The sequence below is a fragment of the Salmo salar genome, chromosome ssa15, assembly GCF_905237065.1.
Source record: "Salmo salar chromosome ssa15, Ssal_v3.1, whole genome shotgun sequence".
Lineage (NCBI taxonomy): Eukaryota > Metazoa > Chordata > Actinopteri > Salmoniformes > Salmonidae > Salmo > Salmo salar.
Genome location: NC_059456.1, coordinates 28,607,756 through 28,619,318, shown reverse-complemented (window position 1 = coordinate 28,619,318; position 11,563 = coordinate 28,607,756). Strand labels below are relative to the sequence as shown.

Here is an 11,563-nt window from a genome sequence, read left to right as displayed (position 1 = left end):
CATGTCACCCATTGAGCGTGTTCCATTTCCCACCAATATCCAGAAACTTCGCACAGCCATTGAAGAGTGAGACAACATTCCACAGGCCACAATCAACAGCCTGATCAACTTTGATGTCACGGTGCATGAGGCAAATGGTGGTCACACCAGATACAGTGGTTTTCTGATCCACGCCCCTATCTGTGACCAACCGATGCATATCTGTATTCCCAATCATGTGAAATCCATAGATTAGGGACTAATGGATTTATTTCAATTGACTGATTTCCTTATATGAACTTTAACTCAGTAAAATATTTGAAATTGTGGCATGTTACATTTATATTTTTGCTTCACTAAATGCCAAATGTATACCCGATTTGATTTTCTGCAATCCTGAAATTATGATAAATTATTCTGCAGTGGTGAAATAAAAATACTCTTATTTTGCTGGTCTGCATCATAAATATATTTGATCGGGACCAGTTTATTAAAAAATACAGATTTGTTTTTTTTGCAGACACTGTACAAATGATAAAAAAAATAATATATTTGCAATGATATCCATGCACTTGTTACATTAATTCAGTATGAGATGTGATTTTTCTTTACATTCCAACATTGTGACACCTCTGCATGACCGAAGAGATTTTCTCACAACAAAAGCATACAAATACATTGTAAATATGCCAGAGTGAGTGACATTTTAAATAGCTCGAATTACAATTTGTTTCATCTACTGTAGTGGTTTCTAAGGGAAAGGAGGAATGAAGTTTACAGACCCTGGTCCTCACAAATGAAGGCTGATGTGTTGGTGCAATAAGAGGAAAACGTAGTTTGATTGAACAGCATTAAAGTGCTCTCTATACTAGGGTTTTTCAAATGGTCCATATACACACACACTAGGAGACCTCCTTTCCATTCCTCAAATATGATACAATACAGATCTTTTTGGTCTCATTGCATACACACATACATAGTGTTAAGAGCACAGGACTAGGGTCGGGGAGAGAAGAGTTGGCATTCAAGGTTTTTTAGGAAACCTTTTCTTCGTTTCGACTGCAGAATCGAGCTACATTTGTCAAGTACTTAGTTTGAGACGCATCCAACAAATAAATAGATACATTCTATCATACATTTTACATTACATACAGTACATTCCCTGGAGTACAGTAGTAGATAATAGATATTTACACATGCTATCAAAGACCAGATACAGTATATTCTCTGTACATACATTATTACAGTCTTAGTCACCATTGCCGCCTGGGTCGTGTGCAGTGGGGAGGAAACGTTTTGAATCTCAGTGAAACGGAGAGGTACATCCTGAACGTGTCTGTTAACCGGAGCAAAACGTTTTACTACAGTATGCCCTTCTGCATTTATTGGGATGACTCATGTACTGGAAGCAGCTCTGCAGGTTGATCACTAGCTGACACAGCCACAAAGTACAAAAATATCAATTTAAACCTAACCCTATTAAGACCTAATTGTTACGATATATAGCCAATTTTGACTTTGCAGCTGGCCTATCTAGTGGAAATTGCTGAGCTCTGCCTCCAGGACAACATTCATCCTCCTACTGCACAACAACCTGTTGCCAATTCTGTCCACTTATCGGCTCACTTTGCCACTGCCTTTGCCCTCGTGACTGGAGACTCTCCCTCGGGCACCGGGCCCTGCACCCCACGGTATTCCCTGCTGCCCGCTGAGCCTGTCCTGGGGGTACCGCGGAGGGGGAGGGGACCCCGAGAAGCTGGACGGAGAGCCGCTGCGCTCCACGAAGACCCCACCCCTCTCGCGGAGCTCGTGACGGGAGGGGGAGGAGCTGAGTGAGCGCTGCAGCAAGGAGGAGGAGCTACGGGGGCGCGGTGGTGGACTGAAGAGTGCACCGCCGCGGTCCTTCATCAGCTGGGTCAGGCTGGCCAGGAAGTCAGCATCGCTGGTGCTGCTAGCGCGCACCCGGAACCGCCGGTGCCTACTGGGTCAGAGAACAGAATAAAAAATAAAAACTGCAACCCTTACTATTACAGCCTACCAAGGTTGCGTTCGGCAGGGCACAACGTTGTGGAACTTTCAGACACGGATATGTAATGTAGAGCAGACAGACTGGAAAAATAGAGGATGTCCAATGAGAAATTACGCCAGCGGTATTCATCACATTTCTATATGCAACGTGCCATAACGCTTGCCCTACTGAATGTGGCCCAGTGCTGTGACATCATGCCATGTTTTTCATACCTGTTGTCTACAGCCGGGCGGGTGGGCGGTTTCCCGGGAGGCGGGCGAGGCAGGAACCTGCCGGAGGAGGAGAGCTGCTGATGCTGCTCGGGCCCCAGAAGAGGGGGGTTAACGGGACGCGGGATCTTACTCCTGCTGCCCGAGGAGGAGAGCGAGAGGGAGTCGCGGTCCTCCCCAAGCCAGTCGGAGCGTGAGCCGCGGTCTGAGCAGGACAGGAGACGCTCCCGGACAACACAGGGCAGCAGGTTGTCGCAAGAGAGGGATGGTGAGGGCGAGTGGAAGGGCGAGCCGGGCACGGGGCTGCTCCAGCGGTGACGGCGATCCGTGGTGAGGGGGGTGGGGGAATCCGGGGCGGTAGTTGGGTCTCGTACAGGGATGCGGCTCAGTCTGGACGAGGAGGGGGAGTCCCTTTGCAGGAGGACCGGGGAGGGTGAGGAGGAGACAGTGCCTGCATTCTCTGCGGCGCCTCTAGCTTTCTCCACCTGGGGGCGCTGGTTGGGTTCAGAGGACCGGTCGGGGAGGCCAGAGTCGCTCTCTGGGTCTTTATCGTTGGCGAGGTGGGCTGGGATGAGGCTTGGCACAGGGCTGGGGGCTGACTGGACCGTCTCACCAACCTTGCCCTCTTGGGGTTCAGTGGGTCTGGTGAACGGGGCCTCTAGCGGTATGGCTTCACTCTTCTCTGTCACGGGGGACTGCGGTACGGGGTTGGGAGACTGTAAATAGAGACACAAGGCAGAGTTGATTGGGAGACGGGGTGAGGAGGCACAAGTAGAGCGAAGTACAGATTTCTCTGTGTATCTGGTGTGTGTGAACAGTTCTTGGCATTCAAAAAAATAACCTGCAGTGAAGTAAAATACATTTCCTTCAAAGTGGATATAAATGCACTGTCAGGGCCATTTTTAAGAAATGCAGCACCAAAACATTTAGAAAAAGTAACATTTGAATGTACGTATGCATGAAGTATCTGTGTGAGCATTTCTTCTGCCAAACCTTCACTCACCTGCTCCATCTGAGCTCGGCCCAAGTGGCCTAGCATCCCAGGCAGCCTCTTTCCGCCCAGTAACCAGGTACAGGGCAGGGCCATGTGGGACTGGACGGGACTGATTGGGGCTGAGGGAGGCTGTTGGTCCTGGGCCTCTGCTTGGGTCCCTGGTTTATCCCCATCCAGAGAGTCGTCTCCTGGAGGCTTGGCTGCCCCCGAGGCCCCGCTGCCTCCCCCCTGTTCCATCTCCAGCATCACCCACTCCTGGGAGTCTCCCTCCTGGGGTACAGGACTAAGGTTGAGGGCCACGAAGCCTCCACTGCTGGCCCCAGCCCCCTCCTCCTGGTCGGGGGTCCCTGCTCTGCCGGGGGTCCCTGTCGCCTGGTCCTCGTCGCAGGGGGTGCCAACCTGCTCCCCTTGCCCCCCGCCGTTCTCTGGGATGGTCTTCTCTCGCTCCTGAGGACGCTGCTTCCCCAGACTGGAAATATAGAAGACATTTGGGAATTGACATTTGTGTAATCGTTCAATTCATCTTTAAAGTTGACTAATGGAAATTAGATCTGCCTAACTTGCCAATGAACAGTTCAACAAAACAGAGCTTGGCTGAAACAAAAACCTGAATACAGAAGGGAGTCTTAAGGACTGTTCATTTCTTAAACAAATCACTCTGCCTTGTGCCTGCCTCGTCCTAGTGCAGTGGTTCTCAAACCTGTCCTCGGGGACCCTCAACAGTTCCATGTATTTGATCTCTTCCAGAGCTAGAACACTGATTTTACTTTTCAACTAATCATCATGCCCTTGACTGGTGAATCAGGTGTGGTAGTTCAGGGTTAAAACCAAACTGTGAAATGTCTAGCGGTTTGAGAAGCACTGTCCTAGTGCATTTTGTAGCACAATATAAACGATTCAACTACTGTAGCACAATATAAAACGATTCAACTACTGTAGCACAATATAAACGATTCAACTACTGTAGCACAATATAAACGATTCAACTACTGTAGCACAATATAAACGATGCAACTACTGTAGCACAATATAAAACGATTCAACTACTTTAGCACAATGGTAAAAGGAACTGACTAGGCCTCGAGGAAGCGTTCGATGGTGGGCTTGGGTTCAGGGGCCAGTCTCTTCTCAAAGGCCAGGCTCTGGCTGTGTCTCATTCTCCGGAGCAGGGGGGCTGCCCGGTCTAGGAACATGGTCTCTGAGCGCACCCGTCTGGGGGAGCTCTGGACGGAACCTGTGTTGGGGCTCTGGTTACCCCCCTGGTTCTGGCTGTGCTCGTCCTCACTCACCACCTGGAGAAGGGGTAGGAATGTAGCTGTGTCACAAAAAAAGGTGTTGGGAGTAGGAAATACTATTTTAAAAGGTAGATTCCACAATATGACGTTAACAAAGCCAGGTGACTACCTACACACACACACACACACACACACACAAAGAGGGGATGAGGTAAGAAGCTAATCTCATTCAGCCCCTTGCTTCTCCCTTAGTAATATATTTGATTGCTGTTGCGGTCTATGTTCAGGTCATATCGTAACATAATTGCGTCTCAGTGGTGTTCTGCACATTGTTAATACTCATCACTGCAGCTGGACTAAGAACAGTAGAGTAGCTTGAAAACAAGGTTAGCTGAACTGCAGCAGTTAAAGGAAACTAACAGGGGAGTTTCTTTCATAGCACGTGTTCCTCTGTCTCAAACCCAGTATTTATTTTTATGGTCAATAAATTAAAAAAGATCACACAAAAAAAAAGAAAATGTGCGTGTGTGTTCCAATCCGGACCTTCCTGATGAGTGTTTTTTGTTGTTTCTGGGCTGCGGTGTGTTTTCGGTTGCGGTTGCGGTCCATCTCCTCCCACACGTCGGCACCCTGGGCAGCACGTTGATGCTGGGCCGGGATGGGGGGACAGTTGTCGGCGTCGCTGAGGCGCTCGCCCTGCAGTACGTCCTCAGTGTTCTCCCTCTGCAGCTCGCCGGGGAGCACCGAGGCGTTGGCCATGCTGGGGGGAGAGAGAGAGAGAGAAGGACAAAGGGAGAGGGAGAATGAGAAAGATAAGAGAGTAAGAGACAGGAAAGAGAGAGAGAAGCAGGGAGGGAGGGAATGAGAAAAGGAGAGAGAGGAGATAGAGGAAAAAGAGGTGGAAGGTCATTCAGCTGCTACTTCTCAGAGCACAAATTAGGACTGTGGTTTCCATGGGGATCTCTGACTGACTATGCAGGGTTCCCCTTCCCCCGAAAAGCTTGGAATATAAAAACAACCTATGTGTTGACTTGCATGAGTCGGACAAAAGTTGGACCCCGTCAATTTGAAGGAAGATATTATAGTCCAATCAGCAAATTCTGACCAATGAGGCATTAATTACAAGCATTCACACAAATATTCTGCATCCCACCAATCAACAAGAAGCCAGACAAAGTACATTTCTGAATCTTAGAATAGAACAGTTACTACTTTGGATCTGAGTTGCAAAATTTCGGGAACTTTTCCAAAATGACCAGGTTTTCCAGAAATCCAGGTCGAAAGATTCCTGGAATGGGGATGGAATAAGCAGGAATTTTGGTTAAGTTACCCAACTTCTGCAACCCTACTTCTGATGCCACACAGTTCTACCTTTCCCCTACTTTTTTAAACAATTAGTCCACCATTATTTCAGTTCTTACCCCATGTAAGCTGGTGTGAGGCGGGTGAATTGCTGAGCGGTGGTGGCCGAGGCGGTGATGGTAAGCATATCCTCCGAGTCGCACCTCTCCCAGTCATACGGGTCATTCTCCAACACACTTTGACTCTTCATGGCATTCTCAAACACTGATATTAGTAGCTGGAACAGAACAACCCAAACCATTGATATTTAGCATTACGAGACAACGGGAAGATTATCTATTGTCGGCAGACAGAGGCACAGGGGTTGGGGTCAATTCCATTCAAATTCAGTCAAATCAGGAAGTAAACAAAAATTCTAATTCCAGTTTGAGGAAGATTGGAATTTCAGTTTATTTACTGGATATTTATGAGGTAACGAGCACATATGGAAAGCTATAGACCTGATAGTCAGGCTTAGTGTAGTAGTCCAAGGTCAGGATATGATCCAGGAAGACACTGAACTCTGAAGGGAGATGTTTGAGCATTAGGTGATGGTCGTAGGCCTCCTTCAGGTTCCCCACCTGTTCCTGTGAGTAGAGAGAAAAGAACATGAACACACATGCACGTACACATACACACGCGCACACACACACACACACACTTACTTTGTCTTTGACCTTCCTCCATGGTAGCTGGCCCACCATGAACTCCACCAGCATGTAGAAGAGAGACCAGAGGTCATCATGGCGACCCATCTCCTGCAGACCCCAGACACACACATCATGTGTGAGCAAGGTGAGAACATGTAGTCATACAGCTGTATATATATACACACAGTACCAGTCAAAAGTTACGACACACCTACTCATTCCAGGGTTTTTCTTTATTTTTACTATTTTCTACATTGTAGAATAATAGTGAAGACATCAAAACTATGAAATTACACATATGGAATCATGTGGTAACCAAAAAAGTGTTAAACAAATCAAAATATATTTTATATTTGAGATTCTTCAAAGTAGCCACCCTTTGCCTTGATGACAGCTTTGCACACTTGTAGCATTCTCTCAACCAGCTTCATGAGGAATGCTTTTCCAACAGTCTTGAAGGAGTTCCCACGTACGCTGAGCACTTGTTGGGTGCTTTTCCTTCACTCTGCGGTCCAACTCATCCCAAACCATCTCAATTGAGTTGAGGTCAAGAGATTGTGGAGGCCAGGTCATCTGATGCAGCACTCCATCACTCTACTTCTTGGTCAAATAGCCCTTACACAGCCTGGAGGTGTGTTTTGGGTCATTGTCCTGTTGAAACACAAATTATAGTCCCACTAAGCGCAAACCGGATGGGATGGCGTATCGCTGCAGAATGCTGTGGTAGCCATGCTGGTTAAGTGTGCCTTGAATTCTAAATAAATCACTGGCAAAGCACCCCCACACCACCTCCTCCAAGCTTCAAGGTGGGAACTACAAATGCAGAGATCAACTGTTCACCTACTCTGCGTCTCACAAAGACACACCAGTTGGAACCAAAAATCAAAAATGTGGACTAAAGGACAGATTTCCACCGGTCTAATGTCAATTGTTTGTGTTTCTTGGCCCAAGCAAGTCTCTTCTTATTATTGGTGTCCTTTAGTAGTGTTTTCTTTGCAGCAATTTGACCATGAAGGCCTGATTTACACAGTCTCCTCTGAACAGTTGATGTTGAGATGTTCTGTTACTTGAACTCTGTGAAGCATTTATTTGGGCTGCAATTTCTGAGGCTGGTAACTCTAATAACTTATCCTCTGCAGCAGAGGTAACTCTGGGTCTTCCTTTCCTGTGGTGGTCCTCATGAGAGCCAGTTTCATCATATCGCTTGATGGTTTTTGCAACTGCACTTGAAGAAACCACGTTCTTGAAATGTTCTGGATTGACTGACCTTCATGTCTTAAAGTAATGATGGACTGTCATTTCTCTTTGCTTATTTAAGCTGTTCTTGCCATAATATGGACTTGGTCTTTCAACAAATAGGGCTATCTTCTGTATACCACCCCTACCATGTCACAACACAACTGATTGGCTCAAACGCATTAAGACGGAATGAATTTCCCCAAATTAACTTTTAACAAGGCACTCCTGTTAATTGAAATGCATTCCAGGTGACTACCTGGAGAATGAGAGAATGCCAAGAGTGTGAAAAGCTGTATGTATGTATGTATGTGTGTGTGTGTGTGTGTGTGTGTGTATATATATATATACAAATAATATATGGTTGACGCCAAGTAAAAGGAGAGGGGGAGAGAGACTCACCTTATTCTTGTGTGCATTGACTGAGGCATAGCGCACAGTTCCTCTGAACCCTGCCACAGGACGGGGCTGAGAGAGAGAAAGAAGAAAGAGCGAGAAAGAAAGAGAAAGAGAGAGACGGAGAGAGAGAAAGGGAGAGAGAGAAAGAAAGAGAGAAAGAGAGAGAGAGGGATAATAAATTAGATTGAAGCTGGAGTATTTACACTAGCATACTACTTCAAATGCATGCCCAATACATTGCTTCATTATAAGTGGACATTGGAATGTAGCCAGAGAATTACACAAATGAAACTGGGACCTAATACATACACACACGCACCCGCAGGCATGCACGTACACACACAGGGAGGAATACTTACAGGGCGCACTTCCTGACAAGAGTTGGTGAATTGCCGGGCCAGACCAAAATCAAGCATGTAGCAGCATCGGCACGTGCTGGCCAGGCGCCCCATGGCAAAGTTTGACTGGAGCGGTAAAAAACACAGGTAACATCAGTCAGTGCTACTCAGTCTCGTCCTTAACATGAATCTGATTGAACAGGCAATTATCTCCAAGGTAAACCCGGTAACACTTTTCTGCAGAGCCATGTACTATTATTATGTCTTATTAAATGTTCCTTATTAATAAAAATGTCTGTGATTTAGTCAGGATCATTACGAGATGACCATGAGACATTATAAGGGGGTCATACATGCTTATGACAAGTTGTGCAATACATTATTACTGCATAATAATGCGATATACCTGCATTAATGCTTTAAGTTACGGTGTTATCAGGAAATCCTTAACGCTCTCATTTTGTTCCCTCACTCCTGATACATCACCCTCCATTGTTCCCTCATCGTGACCCCATGGCCTCTTACCGGTTTGATGTCCCGGTGCAGGAAGCCCACAGAGTGGATGCTCTCGATGGCCTCCAGCATCTGCCTGCCCAGCCTCAGAGTGGTGGAGATGGTGAAGGTGCCGCGAGACATAGTTCTGCGCAGGTCTGCCAGATTCCTCCCCTATAGGACACAGTAAAGCAATGTTTGTGGGATAGGGTATGGGACATTGTCATGGTCACCCAAGGCTGAGCTACTCAATCATGCATTTACACACATTTTCTAATACGTTATTTGAATCCACAAATCACATTACAATCACTGCACAGCCTACCTGAAGCTCCATCACCACATAGTTGAAGCGGTCATTACGACCACAGCCCACAAAGCGACACACGTGATCTTTCCCTGAAACAGAGAAACATAAATGTAGCATAAGACACACCAGATATGTATAGTATCTGGCTAAAAGATTCATGTAAATATGCAATCAATATTTTCCATAAAGGTTTTTAAGTGAATTTTCTAGTTATGGACATTTCAGTGTTTTACGAACGATGTCCATTTTAGACATATTCCTCTCTCTCACCCTGGAGCTTCTTCAGCACAGCCACCTCCATCTTCAGCACCTGTTTGGGCTGCTGTGCAGACTCCACCTTCAGGGCCACGTTGACCTGGCTCAGTTGATCCAGTACCTCGTAGATCTCCCCGAAGCCTCCCCCACCAATCTTCTTCACCTGCAAATCGAATGGAGGAAAAGGTAGAATTCAGGTAGTAAAGAAAGAAGAGAGATGGTGGGAGGAGAGATAGCGACAGTGAAAATCTAAGTGTCCTGTGTGAAAAGTGCTGTACTGTACCTAGGGGGGGAAAAAAATGGTACACACACCAGCAGTCCATATCCTACGTTGAACATGATATTCTGAAGAAATGTTGAATTAATGAACACTTACGTAACACATTATAGAAGGCCACCTTGACAATATCTCTGCTGCAGTCTGGCAATGAGAAAGGGTGCAGCAACAAGACAGATTTGACGCAAGCTAGCTGTGCCCTTTCTGCAGCCGGTAGTATTTATAGTCACTCACCACTCTCCATCTCTCCCGGACCAGGTCTGTCACTGACAGGATGTCTGCCGCCTGCTCTACAACGCAACTCATCTCGAGTGCTCCCAACGAAAGTCTGAACCTGGCATTAGTGTCACTGGCTTCTTACTGCAGTAAGGGTGAAAGGACAGAGACAAGTTGATGTTTATCTGACAAATCATGCAAAAGTATTGGAGACCTTGGCTACCTCCATCTACATGTGTCCTCAGAGAGATGTCACAATTTGCGTGCTGTCACTGTAATTTCATTTTCTTTACCAATAAACTAATGTAGTAAAGGATGTATTGAAACATTTTAATATATTTGTTTATACCCACAGCTATAAGAATTATTGTTTATATCAAACTGGATAATCACTGAACATATTAATAGCCCAATCTGCAGAATCTACAACCTCTATTGCACGGTAGATACATTTTTTTTATCCAAGTCCTTTACTGCACTAGGTGGTTTTAAGAATGTAATACTCATGCATTACCACACTGACAGTATGACATTAGAGCTGATGTTCACAACTTCCCTTAACCCTCTTTGACGCTTCAGTTAGCCAACAGACATAGATAGCTAGCAATTTACCAAACCAACATATCAATCCTATTCCAGCATACTCAGCACATTTTGACAAACTCTGTCAATAAGAATTTGATTTGATATTATCGGTCAAGCTGGTTGGCTCGCTAGCTAACGTTAGGTCTAATGTCTTGCTGTACAGGGAGAAATTGTACAGTTAACTGGCATTGATAAAATTAGCGAGCCTGCACCAGGACGACCTTACCTTGCTTTGCTTAACAATAAAGCGCCACCCTCTGGCTCTGCATCACTGCCTGGCAGCGTTAGCTAGCTATCAACAAACCAATGCTAGCGAAGCTATCTTTCTAGATAACTAACGTTAGCTAGTTACAGTACCTACCTAACTATCCGACATGTACCAGCTAGCTAGCTAGTTAGCTGGTACAAGCAAATGTTTTCTTATCTCTGGAAAAAGTAATTTAGCTACCTAGCAAAATAGCTAGCATGCTATTTAACGTTAACGTTAGCTAGCCTAGCTAGCAAGGCAGCTGCACATGCGGCAGTTTCATCCTAACTTATTACATCCTAACCTACCTTGTTTGATTGCACCATTTCCAAACATGTAGCTACTATTTAAAATGCAGGCAGTTAACTGACATATCCACATATCCATTGCTGTGAGTCCTGCTTTCAACTCGTAAAACATGTTATTGTGCACATAACGGAATAATGAGGTTTCTCCTTCGCTCATTCACCCAACAGCATCGGTTACGTCACGGGCAAGCGCTCCCCCTTACACCCATCCTCCCTCTGCATCTTTGCAGAGTTCTCTCTGTGAGAGGAGGATGCTCTGTTTATATCCGCTGCCGGGCTAGGAAGACGGAATATAGATGTCACTGTCACAGCACCATCAGAATCAACAGTGTTTCCTGTTGCATGCTGAGAATGTGATGCGATTGTGAGAGTACAGTATTATGCGTAAAAAAAGTGGCACCCTCAGGACAGCAACGCAGAGTCAATGCAGAGTCAGTGCAGTACTGCATTGACACCTGAATAT

At 45.9% G+C, this 11,563-nt stretch overlaps 1 protein-coding gene across 2 annotated transcripts; it reads right to left on the bottom strand.

Annotated features, from left to right (window-relative positions):
- Positions 1-446: 446 nt before the first annotated feature.
- Positions 447-11,358, bottom strand: ttbk2b (tau tubulin kinase 2b). Of its 2 annotated transcripts, none has more exons than XM_014143966.2 (15): positions 11,101-11,358; positions 9,979-10,104; positions 9,483-9,630; positions 9,228-9,301; positions 8,936-9,076; positions 8,432-8,536; positions 8,076-8,141; positions 6,453-6,545; positions 6,249-6,374; positions 5,868-6,025; positions 4,990-5,206; positions 4,286-4,503; positions 3,221-3,680; positions 2,221-2,933; positions 447-1,960 (listed from the first exon to the last, which is right to left on the bottom strand). In XM_014143966.2, the coding sequence occupies exons 2-15, from the start codon at positions 10,048-10,050 to the stop codon at positions 1,594-1,596; spliced, it is 2,958 nt and encodes a 985-aa protein (XP_013999441.2). In that variant the 5' UTR covers positions 10,051-10,104; positions 11,101-11,358; the 3' UTR covers positions 447-1,593. The 2 variants fall into 2 exon arrangements, with proteins under 2 accessions (XP_013999441.2, XP_013999442.2); XM_014143967.2 differs by having other exon boundaries at positions 447-1,957.
- Between the last annotated feature and the right edge of the window lie 205 nt (positions 11,359-11,563).